Source organism: Cimex lectularius, unplaced genomic scaffold, assembly GCF_000648675.2.
Source record: "Cimex lectularius strain Harlan isolate CLEC.00 unplaced genomic scaffold, Clec_2.1 scaffold111, whole genome shotgun sequence".
NCBI classification, from domain to species: domain Eukaryota; kingdom Metazoa; phylum Arthropoda; class Insecta; order Hemiptera; family Cimicidae; genus Cimex; species Cimex lectularius.
This window is the reverse complement of record NW_019392681.1, coordinates 549,623-568,965: the sequence shown is the minus strand read 5'-3', so window position 1 is coordinate 568,965 and position 19,343 is coordinate 549,623. Positions and strand designations below refer to the sequence as shown.

Here is a 19,343-nt window from a genome sequence, read left to right as displayed (position 1 = left end):
TCTCAATATATGTGTAAATAGAATAAACTATTATGAGAACATCTCAAATGGAAACTATTGTTCTATAAATAAAAGCTACAGGTTGAGATTTTTATATTGGCGGTAAAACATGAACATTGTATATAAATAAAATAATACTTGAGTTAAGGTTAAATAATAATTAATAAAAAAAATTGGTATAATATACGTTTTTAAAGCTTTTTTCTTTGTAAGTATCAACCTTGCTTTTGATAGAATATGGAACCACGGATTGAAAGTCCGACCGTCTGTATAAAGAAGGTTGCTGTTATATATTTTATACTGATAAGGGCCGTTGTCAAATTGATTTTTTATTCTGATTGGAAATATGCAAGTGTTGAGAAGAGGGCTTTTCTCTTGTGACAGGTGCCCCTTTTGTTTTCGATCGGCACCTTTTAGAAGGATAGCAAGTTGTTCATCTTTGAGGCAAAGAGCTTTGCCGGACGGACCCACTCTTAAAGACTTCATCACCGGCACTGCGACGAAAGATGTACAGGTCCGGGATATCGTCCAGGAAACTCTACCTTACCTAGACACACAGTCATATCGCGGATGGGGAAGGAAAGGTACATCTTTTCATTAAATACTAAAAAAATGTCATCTTCTTAAGATCTTTACACATTAAAAATCCAATCAGTATTTCAAAGTTAACTTTTCAAAATTATATACTTTGATTTGGTTCCATATAAGTCGTTCTCTCTAGATAGATAGATAGATGTAATATTTCAGGGTATGGTATACTGCGCCCTTTAAGAGCTATTGTATCCCCTGTGCTCTGCCTAAAGCACATCGGTGAGTCCTATTTCATCAAGAAACTTGATTAATAGGCCCGGTTTCAGTGGTTGTAGTTCTTCTATGGTCACATTGTACATCCCAAAACACTTCCTCCTGCGGGCTAGTGTAGCTCCGCAGTTTGTTAGTAAGTGTGTTGGTGTCTCTTCTGCTTCTTTGCAGAATCTACATGTGCCATCTTGGATTATTCCAATTTTCTTTAGATGTCCATTTAATCTACAGTGTCCTGTCAGGAATCCTGTTAGGATTCGCAGTCTGTTCCTGCTTCCTTTGACACATTCTGTGATTTCTTTCTTGCCAAAGTTGGTTAGAAAATTCTTGGATTGTCTGTGTCCAATAAGTGAGTTCCAAAGTTCGCTCATTCTCTTTTTATCCTTCTGTCTGAGGTATTCGTTGATAGTGTGTGTTCCTATTCCACAGAAGGGTTCAGGTCCTATTAGCGGTGTGGCAGCCCCTTTTCTTGCCAGGGTGTCCGCTTCCTCATTACCTTCTACTCCCATGTGTCCTGGGACCCAGCAGAGGCTGACTTTATTCTGCGAGCCTAATGTATTTAATTTGGTTTTGCAGTTCAGCACCATCCTTGAACTAATGGTATTTGAGCTTAGTGCTTTGATGGCTGCTTGGCTATCTGACATGATAGCTATATTCTGTTTTTGTATCCTTTATTTAGATTGAATTGGATACATCTTTCAATTGCATGAATTTCTGCTTGGAAGATACTGGTGTGCTTTCCCATGGGTTCTGAGTATTTGGTTCCGGGTCCGAACACTCCTGCCCCCGTACCTTCCTGTGTTTTAGATCCATCTGTGTACCAAAGGATGGTGCCATTTTTGAGGGAGTTATTTCCCTCTCTTTCCCATTCCTTTTTGGTGCCCAGATGTATTCGGAATTTATGGTTAAATTCAAACCACTTGTTCATGTCGTCTCTTGGAGCCATGAGTGAAGGATGGTTTTTCCACAGTTTGTTTCTGTCTCTCCATTTCAGTTTTATTCCTGTTGGAGGTTTCTCTCTAGTGATGTTAATTATAGTTTTCTGTGCTGTCCTTTCTATCATGTGGTGTAGGGGGATTAGTCCCAATATCTTTTCCATGCTAATTGTAGGGCATGTTCTTATTGCTCCCGTTATGCAGATGCATGCAAGTCTCTGTATTTTTGAGAGTTCTTTCCTTTTGGTTGTTTGTTCCAATCAGTATTTCAAAGTTAACTTTTCAAAATTATATACTTTGATTTGGTTCCATATAAGTCGTTCTCTCTAAGATCACCTTATCATTTTATTGTTGAACGTACATTCAGAATTGTCAGTCGTTATTGTTGTCTGGGTTCCTGGACGAGGCAGAAAAAGCTGGACGTCCTACCCTCAGTAATCAGACCCTCTAACACTAAGCGAGCAGTAAGAAACATGATAAAAGTAAGATGGAAGCGCCAGTGGAGGGGTCATTCGAGACCTTTTGCATGTCAAGAGCGAGACCTGTAAATGGCCCTCTGAGAACCTGAGCCGGACATGAGTAATTGCCCATACCCGATTAATACCCCATACACATTGGCACCTGCTCCTGGACCAAAGCTCGCGCAGGTGCTCGTTACGTAGAGAAATGTTGCTCGATGTGTCCCACATAATAGAAGTTTGACATGCTGCCGGTTTTAGGAATGGTACTCGGGCACAATAGCAGTTTCTGGGTCTCCTCTTACTCTTTGTAGAGGACATGATGTTTTTTTTATTGTACAAGGTTCTGTTCTATGTGTTTTGGGCTTCTGTGTTTGTGTGAGTGTGTGTATTTATTAGTGTGAGTGGTGAAGGTCTGATGGTGAAATATACCATCATCAGCCTTAATAACAGAGTGTGTATTTAGGGTTGATGGAGTACTTTAATAAATATTCTGCATCGACCGTAATGTATATTAGCTGATTACTATTGTGTGCAGTTTGATGGAGGAATAAAATGATATATATTCCACTGACTAACCAGAGTAGGTGTGAATGTATTATTTGTGTGATTGTATTATAGATGTTAGTTGTAGGCTAGATTGTATTTTGCATTGGGGTCTGTAATGCCCTAGCTATCGAAAGCCTCTGGAGTTGGGAAGTGACGATCCCCTGACTAGTGACCTAGTGCATATGGGGTAGGTGAACTCCCCTGAGGTATAGACCATATGTTCAGCACCTCATGAAGTGACAACCCTTCGAGGTGAAAGTCCAATAATCATTACCAAAGATATGAAGATAATGCATGTTGCATAATTTTTTACACGGACAACAGCTTTACCAGCAAACTTATGCAGAGCTACCTGCAGTGTATAAAGGAGCCTTTTAGAAATGCATTTCTCAATGCTAACATGTATCCAGAAGCACTTCCGATCACAACCGCTCCATATCTAAGGACAGAATTTTTATCTTTTAGGAGAATTTTGATAGTAATACTGAGTTATAACAGAACTAGATTGACAAAATCACTAATTTGGGCTTTGGTCATTTTCCCCTCGGAGATTAAGATTTCAAGTTCCTGATGCAAGCAACATATCATCTCTTCAATCAATGCATTTGAATAATCGTTTGCACATTTGACGACTTTATCATCTTTCACATAAAGCGGAAGGTCAGATGGTCTGATTTTACCTTCTCCGTGCTTACATTTGGCATGCACCACAGAAGAGCCACATGAAACAGGGAAAAGTAAGTGCCTCAAGATCTTCTTAAACGTAGCAATTTAGAATAGAACCACCAGCTGTGTGTGTATTTAGCATTGATGGAATACTTTAATAAATATTCTGCATTGACCCAAATGTACATTAGCTGATTACTGTTGTGCATAGTTTGATGGAGGAATGTCGATTATTCTACCGACTGACCAAAATAGTGTGATTGTATTTATTTGTGTGATTGTATTATAGATGTTAATTTTAGGCTAGATTGTATTTTGCATCAGGGTCTGAAATGACTTAGCTGTGAAAAGCTCCTGGTGCCTAACCTGTTGGTTGGGAAGCGATGATCTGACTAGTGACCCAGCCACATAATGTGGTGGGTGAACTCCCCTGAGGTGTAGACCATAGGTTAGCATTTCGTTCCTTTCAGGATGAAAGTCCATTAATTTTACCAAAGATGTGAAAATAATACACGTTGCAGCTTGAGAGCTGTCACTATGACATCTACATTAGATTTGGATGCCTTTGCACCTCTCCTTTCTAAACTATTATGATGAACACTTTAAAGGACCTGTTTAGAAGTTTAGATGTTGAATTTGCAAATTGCAGCATGAAGAGATCATAATCACTATCTTACTCGATGGTTAATTGCCATCCAGAGGGAAACTGCTCCTGGTACACCCTGGGTTTTAATTGAAAAAAAACTTATTGTGTTTTTATTTCATTCAATATGTAGTACAATTTTCCTTTAACACTGCACAAGTCGTACCTTCTTATGGCACAAATGTAGTTCTGTGTCATTAAACACTATCTCCTGTAATGATTCTTTTAATGAAATGCTCATAATTTGTATTTTGAATTACAAAACACATTGTATGTATAATGCATAATGCATAATTTTGTTTTTACACTTTTAGTCTACTTTGAAGTGTATGGTTGCCAGATGAATGTGAATGACACAGAAATAGCTTGGTCTATTCTCCAATCTGCCGGTTTCTCAAAAACCGGGGATATTAAGGAAGCTGACATCATCCTTGTCATGACGTGCGCAATTAGGGAAAACGCAGAGAAAAAAATTTGGAACAGGCTCCAGCACTTCAAAGGCTTGAAGAGAGTGCGGTCGACGAATAGGTCCAAACCGCCTGTGAAAGTTGGAATATTAGGTAGCACCGTTTGTCTACAAGCTTATAAAAAAATATTCAATAGATCGTTACAGGCTGCATGGCAGAGAGATTGAAACATAAGCTGCTAGATGAAACTCTTATCGATTTGGTCGCCGGTCCGGACAGTTACAAAGATCTTCCACGACTTCTCGCGCATACAGATTCAAATGAAGAAGCCATAAACGTAATGTTATCCCATGACGAGACATACGCTGACGTTTTGCCTGTAAGGCTGAATGAAAATTCAGTTTCAGCATTTGTGTGAGTATTCTTTTTACTTATAATGGATTAGATTTTAAAAAACAAATTATATTATTTTTTAGCTCTATAATGAGAGGATGCAATAATATGTGCACTTATTGCATCGTTCCTTTTACAAGAGGACGAGAAAGGTCGAGACCCATCAGCTCTATTTTAAAAGAGGTTAAACATCTCTCAGAACAAGGAGTGAAGGAAGTCACTCTCTTAGGTACTTTGTTACAAAAGAGAAGTTCTTATTATAAAATTGTTTTTATTTTAAACAGGGCAGAATGTCAATAGTTACAGAGACACATCAGAGGATGCATCAAATGACAAAATAACACAATTAGCGAAGGGATTTAAGACAGTTTACAAGCCTGTAAAAGGTGGTGTAAGATTTGCCGAGCTGCTTGATAGAGTTGCTTCTGTCGATTCTCAAATGAGAATCAGGTTCACTTCACCACACCCTAAAGACTTTCCCGATGAGGTAAACCGACTTAATAAATTGAAATTTTAGAATTTATCGCAGAAAAAAATTTCAGGTTTTAAATGTAATATCGTCAAGAAAGAACGTTTGCAGTAATATCCACTTGCCGGCTCAAAGCGGCAATTCTGAAGTTTTGAACATGATGAGGAGAGGGTATACTAAGGAGGCGTATCTCGAATTGGTCGACCATATAAGGAGTATCATCCCTTCAGTGACGCTGTCATCGGATTTCATCTGCGGGTTTTGTGGCGAAACTGATGAACAGTTTCAAGACACGCTAGATCTTATTGAAAAAGTGGGCTACCACGTTGCTTACTTGTTCGCGTACAGCATGCGAGAAGTGAGTACCCTCGTTCTACAAACTGCAAACTCTAATTTGTACATATTGTTAGAAAACCACAGCGCACAGGCGGTACAAAGACGATATCCCAGACAAAGTGAAACAGGAACGACTCTTGGAAATGGTTTCAGCTTTTAGAAAAGGTGCGGAAATTCTAAACAAGAAATTTGTAGGACTATGCCAGACCATCTTAATTGAAGGGGTAAGCTTTGATGTAATAAAAATTATATTAAGTATTAAAAAGGTTTTAAATTCTAGTGGATGAATATAGGTATTTTAAATAAAAGACATTGGGTTTTTCAGTTTTATTTTTGTCCCGATGAATGTCAATAGTTTTTTGGTCAATTGTTGACTTTAATTGATCCAATTGTATGCAGTATACACTAAAGTTTATGATTAGGTTGGGCAGAAGAAGCTTAAAATAAAGCACCCCCGTTCAATCCCACCAAATGCCCATTACCTTCTTAAGATAGTAACTTTTGGAGTTGTTCTTACTGGGTCACTGCATTTTCCCAAGGATTTTCCTCTCTGAACATTGAACAAGAATTCACTTTTCGTTTCCAGTAATTATTAAATTTTAAAATCGTTAGGAGGGAATCGCAGATTCAGTGAACATGTGAGGAACCCATTGCTTTGACAAATTTATCCAGGTGCTCTCAGATGTGTTAAATGCTTGTCTGAGATATATTATATTATTTGTTTGCTCTATTTTGTCTTGTGTTGCTGAGTGTGGGTTATTTATGACAAAAGTTTGTGACAGTTGAAAGTTGACTAGAGCACTTTGTGTCTTCCGAATTAAAATTTTTGCTTCTGAACTGAACAAACCACTTATATCCTAAAGCATCATCACCATGTACAACATAAATTTTTACTTAACTGAGGTTTTCCCTTTGCGATAATAAAACCATTAAATGACAAAACTGCACTATTTTCCTCTCAATTTTAAATTAACAAAACACCTTTCAAAATATGAGTTTCCAAATAAGTTAAGGTTTTGATTGAGGCCTTGATTGTAAAACGGCCAAGAGAAGGTTTGGAGAAGAACAGGTCCCGCAACATTTTCACTCCAGAGGAGATATGGAAGTAGTGGTGTTATGGTTTGGACAGGCATTTCTATGGAAAGTCGCCCAAATTTGATCTTCATCAAAGGCTCCCTAAAAACTGTGCGATACATTAAAAATGTATCAGAAGTTGTTCCTTATACGCCACTAATTGGTGACCGTTTTGTTTTTTTGCATGACAATACAAGGCCCCACACAGCTAGGATCGTTGGTGACTAATTGGAACGGGCTTCAATTCAATGTTGGTAGTGGCCAGCATGTACCCTAAATAAAGTCTTATTAAACACTTTTGGGACGAGTGTCATCAAAGGAGGTAAAGTCACCACGAGCTATCGTGACTTCGATCCACTCGGACACCAACTTCCCATCTCAACCCCACCTTTCGAATTTTCCCTCCTTTTTGCCATTTTTCAATTGGACCACGAATTATAATTAATTTTGCTAATTTTAAACTTATGTTGAGGTGAGCGGCCTCAGAAAAAAAGTCCAAATGCTTCGTTCAAAACATTTATTGACAACATTTCGGATGTCTCACGTCCTTCATCAGGTGTATAATCATTGTTTTTTGTGTAACACCCTTTCCGGTGTCCCAGACCAACAGCAATTTATTGTTTTTCTTTTTAGATCAATATAAGTTTAAAATTAGCAATTGATTATCCAACGGCCGACTAAAACAAGGACGTATAATGAATTTTCTTCATTGTTTCAAACATAGCAACATTTTTAGTTAAATTATTTTACTGTTTAATTTTTTATTTATCTTATATTTTTCCATAAAAATATCCAGTAAAAACAAAAAATACAAATTATAAGGAAAAAAATTAGGGTGGCTTTTCTTTTGCCTCTCAGTGTATTTTTCTGTTTTTATTCATTTACAAGGATTCGCAACAGCAGAGGTCATATGAACCCTCAGGGTGCCAGTGTTTTTGAAGAAAAAAAAAATTGTATGTTTGGTTCAAATGCAGAGCTGCTAGATTTGAACCTGGGACCTTTGCCTTACAGTGATGGGTGCCGTGTCAACACTTAAACCGTTGCAGCCACCGACTCCCCATTTTTCAGTTTTTTTAAATGTGTTTGTCAACTAACCTTATAGAATAACCTGAATATATGATCCATAAATGCATATTTCCACTATATACCTATTTATATATATTCAATTCATTAAATAAAGTTTGTAACAGTAAAACAACTTAAAAGCTGCTTATTTTTTCTCAGGTGAGCAAGAAATCTGATAATTTTCTAACAGGTAGAAACGACGGTAATATCAAGGTGATAATACCCCGTTTGGCGATACCACAGAGTGAAAATTCCAGCGTACTCGAGCATATTAAACCTGGAGACTATGTTAACGTCTTTGTATGTTTTCCTCTTAACAATTTAGGATTTTATTTTAATCTTTTTTTGCTTTTAGGTTGAAGAATCCAACTCCCAGGTTTTGAAAGGAAAGCCTTTGTATCATACTTCTTTATGAAAAAAACAATTGTATAGATGTGTCTATTTCAATCATTGAAGTCATTTTTATTTAAATTTTAAAAATTTACAATAAACAATTAATACGATTGAAAGTCTGTGTGGTAATGCGTACCACTACGTGTAAGTATACATTCTTTTCACGTCCATATGAATAGTCTTATTTATGAATGACTAGTTCAGAGATTTCACAAATATAAATTTTAAAAATATTTTAACCAGTCTTTTTTCGTCATCCACCTTTGTGCAAATTACGCTGACTTCTGGGTATTAGAATTATCTTTAAATAATTAGTCACAATAATTTTAATATAGTTTAGCAATTTTATATACAGCTATTTTTATTTTTATGAAATTACATACAAAAATTAATAAACTGTATTGATCCAACTACAAAAGAGAAAAATTTTGTTTTTTGAACAATATTGTGAAACGGTGCTTTTGGAAAATAAGACATATTACAGAATTTTATATATCACAGGTATTTTAAATAGAATCAAATGATTTGAGTATTCACAGGAATAAATTATGGAACATAAAAATTGAAAATTTACACAAGAATACTGAAATATAATTTTTTTTTTAAACAAAACAAAAAACTGCACCTGTTGTTTTCACATAACAGTAAAAGTTTAATAAAGAAAAACTAAGCTAAAAGTTCAATTTGAATTTTATTTATGTACATTGTACTAACGATACTTCTATAAAACAAGTGTTATATACAAACTTCGTCTTTTGAATTGTATTAATATTTAATAATAAAAACTATCGTGACATAAATAACATTTAATAAAAAAGTTATAAACAGAAAATTTATAATAAAATACATTTGTTTTCTCTGTACAAATGTGCAACAGTTTGATTTTACAATTAATATTTACATCTCTCACAATTTACATTATAATTAAGTAGAACTGTTCTTAAGCGATGAGAGGACATGCATTTTATCTCCTCATTGTACCATTAAGAGGTTGCATCAAAGGGCTGTTAATATGATAGCCGTACGTTGGGTACATTGCATTCTGTTGAGGATCTTGTGGATACTGCGACTGCATCATTTGCATCGGTAGCTGTGCTGCTTGGTTTATAAAACCTGCACTGTTTGTGATATAACCCGTAACTGTCGGAGTTTGCTGCCTGGAGTAGCCGCTGTTGAAAGTGTTATACTGGAGCATATTGTGTGGACCTCTCGGCTGAGGGGCGGGCGATATATTTGAATGTCTTTGATTTGTAGGATAGAATTTATAATGATTAGGAGGAGGTGTCGCATGGCTGGGTGGAGGGGTCAGATCCACCCTCGGAGGCGGTGTCATCGTTCCACAGTGGCCAGGAATCGAGTCGAGACCGTTGGTCAACTGTTGCAGTTTCACTAGCGAATTTGGCGAATTTTGTTGGGTTTGCAAATAAAAATTCGGCGACGATACAGAACATGATCCGGACGGGCCTAGCCTTTGCGGGGGATTCTGCATTCTATGACTCAATACGCTGACGTACGCGCTTCCCTGCGACATTATGTAATTCGGGCTCTGGTGATAATGGGGTGAGGAGGAAGGGTGATGCACTTGTCGCTGGTTTGAGGAGGCGGATCTGCTGGCCACAGACTGCTTGCTCGACCGTTGCTGTTGGTACACCATGTTCATATGGGAAGGAGGAGTTAAATGATGATGGTGTAAAGCCAAGCTCTGTTGGGCACAATCACTGTACTGGAGCTGCCTCTGCTGTTCTAACATATCGTTAGGCGGAGGAGGCTGAGGCTCCATACCGAGATTTACATCAAGCTCTCCGCACCCGCTTACATAAGGATGTATCGAGTGAACTGAATTGTTTGGAGGTTCCGTGTTATAGCTGGGAGCTGTTACTTTTGGCTGTTTTGCAGGTGGAGGAACTTCTTCCCTAGGAACCTCTCTTGCTTTCACATGATCATCATCTAAAACAACAATTGAGGTGTGCTTTTTTTCCTTTTTTTCTTTTACAGGAGAAGGGTACCTTTCTAAAGGAATTTTTTGCTCATAAGGCCTTGAAACAGGTTGATGAGGGAGTTTCTTTTCTATCGGGGGTGAACATTTTTCTTTTACCAATTCGGGTATTGGTGGTTGTTCTTCGACAACAGGCTTTGCAGGAGACTGACTATCATCGCATTGTGTCAAGTCCACTTCCATCGGTAAGGGCAACGGTTTCTTCGTTTCCTCGGGCACAAAGGGATTTTCCTTAACTTCGGGTTTTTTGACCATCTCCGGTATTATATTTGGAGGAAGTTGATGCTCGTTCTGTTGGATCGGGTTCTGTTCGACTTTTTCCAATACTGGTGGCCTAGAAATGTCTGCATAAGTCTGTTGGACTACAGGCAACTCTACATTTTCCTCAACTTGCTTGGGAGGTGTAAACGGTTTTTCAGGCAGCGGCTCCACAGGCTGGAGTACCGGTGCTGTTTGTTCAGGGGAATGTTTATGTTCAGATTGAGAAGGACTAGGAGAAGGCACATTGGGCATCGGCTGTTCTGAAGATGGTTCGGGTTGGTGGGAATCTGGGCTAGGAGTGGATCCCTTTTTAACTTCCTCTTTCTTTTGTTCTTCTTCTTTCGTTTCTTCCTCCTTGTTTGCATCTGAATCAGATGCTTTACCATTTTCTTCCTGTTTAGGCTCAGCAGTTTTATCTTCCTCATCCATATCAACCTGAAACACATTGGAAATAATGAAACAAACATTGCTTTAAATAATTAAAATACTGGTTTACATTTTTGTAATAAAAAGAAATATTAAAAGGCAAAAACTATAAGTCATTTAGTCATTACCTCAATTGCTGGGGGAAGAACTGGAGGTGATAATGACTCATTGTTATCTTCAACTGCTTCAGCAGTGACTTCCTCAAGGACAGGTTTTTGTTTATCTTCATCATCTTCTTTCGAATCTTTAGTTTCTTCTGTGTTACTGGACACCACTTCCTCAGTGTGGGCGTTTTTCTCTTCCACCTTGCTATCACAGACATCTTTTTCAAGCTCGGGAACTTCCTTGTTTTCAATAAGCTCTTCCTCATCAGAAGAGCTATCAGAATTGACATGGGAGTCTTGTCTCGGAGACGATTGGGCACTATCTTCGATCTCACTGCTTTGAGCGTCGGTAGTATCCTCAAGAGGGAGAGCCTGTGATTTTTTAGCAATCTTTTTCTTGCCTCGACCCTAAAAGACGGAAATTATTAATTAATTGTGTATGTTAAGGGTAACAAATTAAAATAACATACCCGTCTGGATTTAACACCCCACTGCCTGCTAGGTTTCTTTTTAGGTTTATCTTTTGGTGTGTAATCCTTCCTTGAAACACCTTTGGCCCATCCTCGCTTCCTCGTAAGAGCCTCAGGTGTTTCTGCAGGAGTCTCCGAAACACTGCTTTCATCGTTTTCTTCTTTCTCTTCTGACTTTTCTTCAGGTTCAACAACCTTAACTGGCGACTTTTCTTTTGGCTTGGGAGTTTCCACTTTCTTTCCTGACCTTTTAGAATCTTTTGCAGTCTGTGTTATCCTTTCGTCAGTTTTGACCTTTGCAAGGTTGTCTTCTTTAACAGGACTCTGGACGCTTTCCATCCTTTTACTGTTCTTCTTTTTCCTGAGTGGGCTGTAGAGAAAGTTATTAAATAGTACACAAAATAAATAATTGTATACACTGATTAGACAAACCTGGCATCAGAAAGCTCTTCCTCATTAGAAGCTTCTTCATAAGTTTGATCAACAGGAGGCTCATTTTCAGCTTCCAATTTCTTCTGTTTCCTTTTGGCCCACCTTTCTCGAGCAGCAATTTGCCTTTTGGATAATTTAGGAGTGGATTCCTCCTCAACTTCCTCTTCCTCAGCTAAACAGAATAAATAAATAAGAAATAGTCTAAATATAAAACGTTTTAAAAATTCAATACCTTCTTTCGCTTCAAGAGTAACTTTCGGACGACGAGTCCTCCTTCCAGTCGTTTCCTTAAAAAGATTCAATTGTGATACAAATCGATAAATCTCTTTACAATAGATTTAATTAAAAATACTTACTGGCTCAGTAACCGAATCATTGACCACTGGAGTTAACAAAGGTGTACCGGGAATCTTTAGACGACTAGGTTTAATGAGCGGCGATGGCTCTATAACAGATTTCTTCTTTTTTCTGTCTGATTGTTTCGTCTCCAAGTTTACTGATGGAGCTGGTTCGGTGTTACTCTCTTCAACATCATCATCCTCTTCAACCTCTGCATACTTTCTCTTTGTTCTCCTTCTTTTGTCCAAAATTGGCTCATCGAAAGGAACCTCCGGTTTTAATTTCGGCGCCTTTAGATTTACGTCTGTCTGCTTCTTAAATAATTCTGGAAGGAGTCTAAAAAGAAAAAAAAAAAAAGAAAAAATTGATAATTGACTCATTAATACTCTTTTGAATAAGTATTTTACCCTTGCTTTAAACGACTTCCTCCTTTCGGCGTACGTAGTGAAAACGTATCTGAATTCGAAGGTACAGGCGTCATAGGCTTTGGCGAAAGAACTGGTTTGATTTTTTCTTCTTTGACTTCTTTTGTTTCTATTTTAACTTTTTCTTTTGTTTTTAAATCGGCTACCACTTCTTCTTTCTCCTCTTCATCTTCTTCACCCTCTTCCTCTTCATCAACCTTTGTCTCTTCTTCTTCCTCTTCTTCATCATCATCGTCGTCATCATCGTCATCCTCATCATCATCCTTTAATTCAATAAATTCCAATAAATAACACTTAATCAAAACTGATTTAGCAACAAATAAATACATACGTCATTCTTATAAGGATTAACAAGAGTAGGAATGAGTGGAGTCCACCTAAGGCATTCTGGCTCTATCTTAATCCTCACAGATTTGCTTCTTTTCAGTCTTTCAGCATGAGCATCAACCATTGCCCAATCTACAGCTACTACTACTTTAGAACTACTCTCACAGAGTTCAACCTTGGACGGTCTCACCATTCCCATTATTTGAAGCATTTCGGCAATATCTTGTGCTTTGACTCCTGTAAATAAAATCAATTTATTGTATCCAGTGGGTTAATATCTATTTTTTCTAATTACCAGTTCCTTTTGAAAGTTCGCTTATAGAAAAATTTTCATCCCGATGTTCATTAATATACTCGAGAATAACTGATTTCCAATATGCATGATAAGAGACCCTGCCAAGATCTGAAAGCGGTTTTTCAGGTGTGCCAGGCTGGCCTTCTTGCTTCGACAGGAGGTAACCTAAACAATAAATCAGAAATAATTTAAAGTTTTGAAAAATAGACCAAGTGGGCTAGAAAAACACTTACTGAAATCAATGAGGAATCTTCCAAAACCTTGCCGTTGATAGTGAGGTAGTGTCATAATACAAGACACATTATATTTTTGTAAACAATGCTTTTCTTTTGAAAAATATCCAACTAAATGGAAACCCTTAAAAAAAATTAATTAAAATTTATTACTTGTTTCAAATAAAAATCATAGATATTAAAAAATTCAAACCAACCTGATCATCATTTTTAGTTAAGACATAAAATAAAAAAGGTTCTACATCGTAATAAAGAGTTTTGTGGTCCAGAAACAGTTTCGCCAGAAGGCACAAATTTTGACAGTAAAACTTTGCAACATTGCCATCCACCTGAAAACAGAAGAGATTTTTGTTTTTCAATTGTTCAAAATTTGGAAAGTTTTCACTTGGAGCATAATTAATAAAATAAACACCTCAAAAACAGACAGATTGTTGTGCCTGTAAATTTCAGTACCGGGCGGATGTCTCCAGGTGCATTTGTGTAAGTGTCTCCTCAAGACAGCCTTACTCTTGGTGTATTTTAAACAGAATTCGCACAGAAACAACTTTCCAAGTCTGAAAACAAAACAAAAGTTTAAATTTTTAATTATTTTTATCAGCTTATTCTTAATTATATAATTACTCAATTAATTATACACATTTTTTCAAAATGAAAAATCTGTCACAGGTGGGAATTGAACCCACAACTATCAACTAAATACACTGCTCAACCACTTGAGCTACCGTGACTTGGTTCGCCCCTGCCACCAACTTCTCATTTCAACTCCCCATTTGTTCCAATTGTAAGCAATAAAATGAGAGTTTGTTATTTTATTCTATCTATCAATATAATAGTTGTACAATACCTCAATAAATAAATATTGAGGCTTGTTCCACACTGCAGGCCAAGCCATGCCAAAGAGAGTTTTTCCAGTCAGGACAAATAGCGATCCGATTCCTTTCCAACTATTGTATAACAATTAAATATTTTCCTCATATCTGGTGGAAATATTAAATAATTTATAGAAGATATTGGACTCATAACATACTTCCAACTGGAAATGTCAGGTGAATTTTATAACTTAACAAATAACTATTTTAACTAATGTTCTATTTGTAGAACCTACTTCTGCAAAAATTCCCAAAATTTCAACAGCTCCTCGATTCTGTCGGTTATTTAAATGGCTGATAATCCTTCTGGAATGCAAGTAGCAGCATACAATTTAATACTTAGTCAAGTGTTCAAAAACTCTATAGTAAATTATTTTGTTGTAAAATATTACGGCGGGCTTGTTTTTCCGAAAAATGATGAAAATTATCATCATATATATAACATTTTTACAATATTATTTTAATTTTAAAAGCAAAATCGAAAAAATTATTGTACAAAATAAACTTACAAATAAATCATAATTAATAAAAACTGTTATATATGTACAGTTTCTATTTATTAGGAAAAAAGTCATTTTACTTCCAACTGGGGAAAAATCAACTAACTTAAATGAAAAGATAATTTTGAAAGATTTATTTTTATTATTATTGGTTTCTACAATTAATTTAAAACCAACCCTTGACAATCAGACCACTACACATGTTTAACCAACAATTATTAAAATATTGTTTTTTTTTCTTTCTTTGTTTTGCCGCCCAAGCATCCCACCACGCCACAAAATACTGTTCAGATGTTTTTACTTACTGCAAATATTATCTAGCTTTTTTTTCTAATAAAGTTGGTTCAAATAGATTATCACATTTAGCTTAGAAGGAATAGAATTCCCAACTATTGCATTTTAATTGCCAATTAAAATGAAATGCGTTTATTGCTAATTTTTAGATGACGTTTTGAAGAGGTATTTGGTTCGATATTTTGGGATATTCTTCTAGCATTGCAGCATTAATTTTAATATTGTATTTTTTAATTTAAATTAATTATCTGAAGGATTTTTCTTCTGACAAATGCCGCTCAAGAAAACGAACAAATTCAACTAAAATGTAGGCCAAGTCATGAAATCTATAAACACCTTATTCAGTGATACCAGCACTCAGAGTACTTGGCCAAGAATTAGTAAGCCAGGGTGTTGGTCTAAATGAAAACATCACAGGTAGGATTCAAACCTAAGATTGTACTCCAATACTCTACCATTAAGCTTTTTCAACATTGATCCACTATCCAACCATTTAACACTTATTTTTTCCCCTACAATTCCAGTAGCTCAATAGTAGAACATCGGACTAATCAACATTGGACAAATCCAAAATAGAACCTATTTCATCACAAATCCATTCACATTGAATAACATTGCAATTTTTAGCAGGCGACTGAAAATGCCTTGAAAACAAACAAGTTTTATTTAACTTGTTCAGTCCAAGCAAAGTCACTTCGGTTTGGCCTTCAGAATGCATTGTGTCTAAGAGTGGTGAAACAAGTTTAAAGAAATTAATGCATGTTAAGAATGAGCTAATAATTAATCTTGTCTAAAAAGCATTAAATTTTGAAAACTCAATCTTTGAAATATTTTTTTTTTTTAAATCTTAATAGTGAGAATTAAAAATGTGTTTTGTACTGTAATTAAACATACCTAGCATATTCCTGTGGGAAAGGTGATGAATACCAAGTGTGAATGTGGTGTTTTCCGAACTCTATTGAAGCCGGACACCTCAAAGAACCACCTGCTCCGCTGCTGGCCAATAAATCGTGATCTGAAGTCGAGTTCGGCTTTGTCAACTAAAAGTCACCCATTTTTTTTAATAATTCTATCCGTTGGAAAATGAGGTGCGACTTAAAAAATACCAACCCTGGCAGCGTTTTCCCTCGCTGTTTTAAAAGTATCCAGATCCTTCTGGGTCACTCCAGGAGGCAAATCATTTGATATAATACTTGTAATTGTAGCTGCTGCAATTTTATAATAGCAAAATTACATTGCGAAAAAAAAAGTTTAAGAAAAAATCAATTTTGTTAATTTATTAATATTATTAACCAGATTTTAAAAAAAGTTGCAAGGGGTAATTTATAAGGTAGGTATCAAGTCAATATCCATACTTAACACCACAATTAAAATAAAAAAGGAAAAAGCCCATTCACACATGTATCGAATACACATATTTGGCAAGTTTATTTTAAAAAGGGGGAAACAAATGGCCATTATTTAATTTTATGTTTTGTCTCTCGAAAGCAAGGTCTTATAGCATAAATCATGAGTTATATACAGATACTACAGTCGACTCTCCATAAGTCAAATTTTAATAACTCAAATTCCTCGGCAACTCAATTTTTTTTTTTTAATCCCCCAGTCTTTTCCCACAGTTTTACCTCTATAAATCGAAAGTTAATTTCAAAATGAAAATCAAGATTAGACTAATTTTCTTTCTAAGCCCAAGCAACCATATAGCACACTATATAGGGCAGGGGTTTTTTTTTCCGTTCAAAAAAAAAAAAAAAAAAAAAAAAAGAAGTTAAATATGACAGCAAGTGGATTAGCTGGCTCAATACCTCAAACCTCGATTAGTTGAAAAACTCGATAACTAAAATTTTTTAATTTCACCCTGAGATTCGAGTTATTGAGAGTGACTGCACATTCAAACATTCCACCCCCCCCCCAAAAAAAAAAAAAAACTTAAATTACAAGTGAGTTTACAGATGTTGATCTTATTTGGTGTAGCTAAGTTGTATCAAGATAGTCCATATTTTTTATTAACTAACAACAAAATTTACTTTGCTAGAAGGAATCAGACAAGGGAAAACAAACAAGAAAACAGTACCTATTTAGAAAAGTCTAATAAACAAAAATGTAAATTTACCACTTAAAATCAGTGTGTATTCTATAATTTACTCACCGGGAAAAAAGATTTTACCTTTAATAATGAATAGTTTTTTTTTTTTTTTTTTTAACAATCACAAACTTCCACAGTAGAAAATAATCCATACAAAAACCAAACCTAACTATAAAATTTTCAAACAATCAAAAACTGTGTTATGATGTAATCCAATGGTGTTTCTCCCTGCAGACATACAAACAAATTATTTATAAAAAAATCTAGTTCTTGAGAAAAAAGTCAATGCTATATGATTTATTTGTAACTGTGTTCCAATTTACTCGCACATACTTTAGCAGTAGTATCCAGCTTTATTTTTCCAGCTTCTTTGAAAATAATTGATTATTGTGTTGAATATAGTTCATAAATAAAAGGTCGTTTCAAGACACCCTTTATTTTCTTGAATTGCTTGTGTTGTTACAGCTAGTTAACGCTCGATACACCAATAAGAAAAATGTAATAATGGCCAAATCACCCTATGGTAGTTAATATATTATTTATTAAAATCTATAGGTGTTAAGTGTGCAAATTGTCTGCTTTGTTAGGAGAGCCAGGCTTTCTAGCAAGCATCTTGTCTGTGCACACAAGTCAACTTTTCAAAAGCTTGTGGGGGCCGACCAGATCATTGAAAAGCATGTTCCAATAAAATTAGCAAAAAAACAATTTAACAAAAACCATATACTCAAATTAAAATATTAATTTATAAAATTTCTCGTAAGTTTTTTTTAAGAAAAACAGCCTGGCTGAGGTGCAGGGAAATTCTCCTAGCAACAACAAGAAATCCTTCGTAAAATAGTAAAAGAGATGACACAATTTTCATAGACAGTATACATATAACCAATAGGAAGTTGAAAATTTTTGTTGTGCATTATACAAAAATGTTTGAATTTTTTTCTGATATAAAATGTTGCTCCTTAATGTAGACTTCATTTTGTAAATTCTTCAGACGCACACCTTGTTGTTGTTAGGAGAGGTGTTAGGAAGGTATGGGGGCCGGTGTTATTCCTTACCCTCTGTTTGGCGTTCCCTGTTCCATTCTTCTGCTGGCAGCCGATGATGTGCTGTCATCAGTTTACACCCTTCCCCAATTAACTTCCTCCGTTCGAGTTCATGTACCTTGGAGTTGACCGCGGATTTGACGAGGCTAGACGGGGACTTTTGTACAGGGCTGTCTTTCTTCCACCGCCGCCCTTTTGCCTCTCGAGGCGAGAAAATGTCATTGTGTCCCTTAACGGCTTCAAATTTAACCGCAGCAAAGCCCCAAGGCTCATCGGAATCATCAAAACAACCAAAAGGCATTTTACTGTCAGAATGAGGATTAAGCGGAGGCACATGTCGCGGGAATTGAGTGAGTGGGGTCACGGGTGTTATTGCATTACTTTTTGGGGCTAAGGGTTGCTGCAGCTCTGCCCTTGTGTTCACATTGATATTATTGTTATTATTATTGCTATTATTGTATCTCTTGTAAAATGCGGAACACCTGAAAAACTTTTGTTTCTCTTTTGAAATAGTTTCACTGATCTCGATTCGCCGGCCCCCAGACGGCAGGTGGAAGGACGTTGGGTAGGAGGGAGATGGGTTGGGTAGATGATCATTACCATCCTCCGAGCTGCTTTCTATGCTCAGTGAGCGCGTATGTCCCTTCTTCCCAACAGCCCTTGCAGCTTTCCTAAACATAAAATAAGGTTTATTAAAGTTATTTGACTTTAAATACAACTCATCCACTACAAATATTAAATACAGTAAACTCCCGATAAGAAACAAATTCTCTGGTCCCTATAAGAATATGGTAAGTACTCTCAATAAAACAAATTCGGGCCAAATAGCAGGAACGATGCGTAAATAAGTAAACTACCTTTGAATTTTTTCTCCCACACTTCATAATTTGTTGAACCCCTGTTATTCAGTGGTCTTATTCAGTCTGCCACATGCAAACATTTCATTTGCCTTAACTTTTTTAAGATTTAAGTTTTGTAAAGTTGTAAAAGAATCTAAGATCTGAAAGAAAGAATCTAAAGGCGGGTCCAGACGGGTGTAACATGTAATGTGGATTAT

The 19,343-nt window shown here is 36.1% G+C and overlaps 2 protein-coding genes across 3 annotated transcripts in view; one reads left to right on the top strand and one right to left on the bottom strand.

Moving 5' to 3' along the window:
* Window positions 1-275: 275 nt before the first annotated feature.
* LOC106668612 (CDK5RAP1-like protein) lies at window positions 276-8,428 on the top strand. Its single transcript, XM_014397518.2, has 9 exons — window positions 276-584; window positions 4,367-4,612; window positions 4,666-4,873; window positions 4,936-5,081; window positions 5,137-5,339; window positions 5,395-5,679; window positions 5,732-5,881; window positions 7,956-8,096; window positions 8,152-8,428. The coding sequence occupies exons 1-9, from the start codon at window positions 347-349 to the stop codon at window positions 8,209-8,211; spliced, it is 1,677 nt and encodes a 558-aa protein (XP_014253004.1). The 5' UTR covers window positions 276-346; the 3' UTR covers window positions 8,212-8,428.
* A 445-nt stretch (window positions 8,429-8,873) lies between these two features.
* Window positions 8,874-19,343, bottom strand: part of LOC106668610 (histone acetyltransferase KAT6B-like) — a 37,822-nt gene continuing 27,352 nt past the window's right edge. The window contains exons 5-19 of one of the 2 annotated variants that reach the window (XM_014397516.2): window positions 18,299-18,957; window positions 16,271-16,368; window positions 16,055-16,200; window positions 13,910-14,051; window positions 13,695-13,826; window positions 13,498-13,621; window positions 13,265-13,429; window positions 12,974-13,206; window positions 12,625-12,905; window positions 12,235-12,553; window positions 12,111-12,165; window positions 11,879-12,050; window positions 11,447-11,816; window positions 11,001-11,384; window positions 8,874-10,881 (exon numbers count right to left, since the gene is read on the bottom strand). In XM_014397516.2, the coding sequence (XP_014253002.1) occupies window positions 9,154-10,881; window positions 11,001-11,384; window positions 11,447-11,816; window positions 11,879-12,050; window positions 12,111-12,165; window positions 12,235-12,553; window positions 12,625-12,905; window positions 12,974-13,206; window positions 13,265-13,429; window positions 13,498-13,621; window positions 13,695-13,826; window positions 13,910-14,051; window positions 16,055-16,200; window positions 16,271-16,368; window positions 18,299-18,957 (5,008 nt within the window). In that variant the 3' untranslated portion in view covers window positions 8,874-9,153. The remainder of the gene's footprint in view (window positions 10,882-11,000; window positions 11,385-11,446; window positions 11,817-11,878; window positions 12,051-12,110; window positions 12,166-12,234; window positions 12,554-12,624; window positions 12,906-12,973; window positions 13,207-13,264; window positions 13,430-13,497; window positions 13,622-13,694; window positions 13,827-13,909; window positions 14,052-16,054; window positions 16,201-16,270; window positions 16,369-18,298; window positions 18,958-19,343) is intronic. The other variant, XM_014397517.2, reaches the window with a different exon arrangement.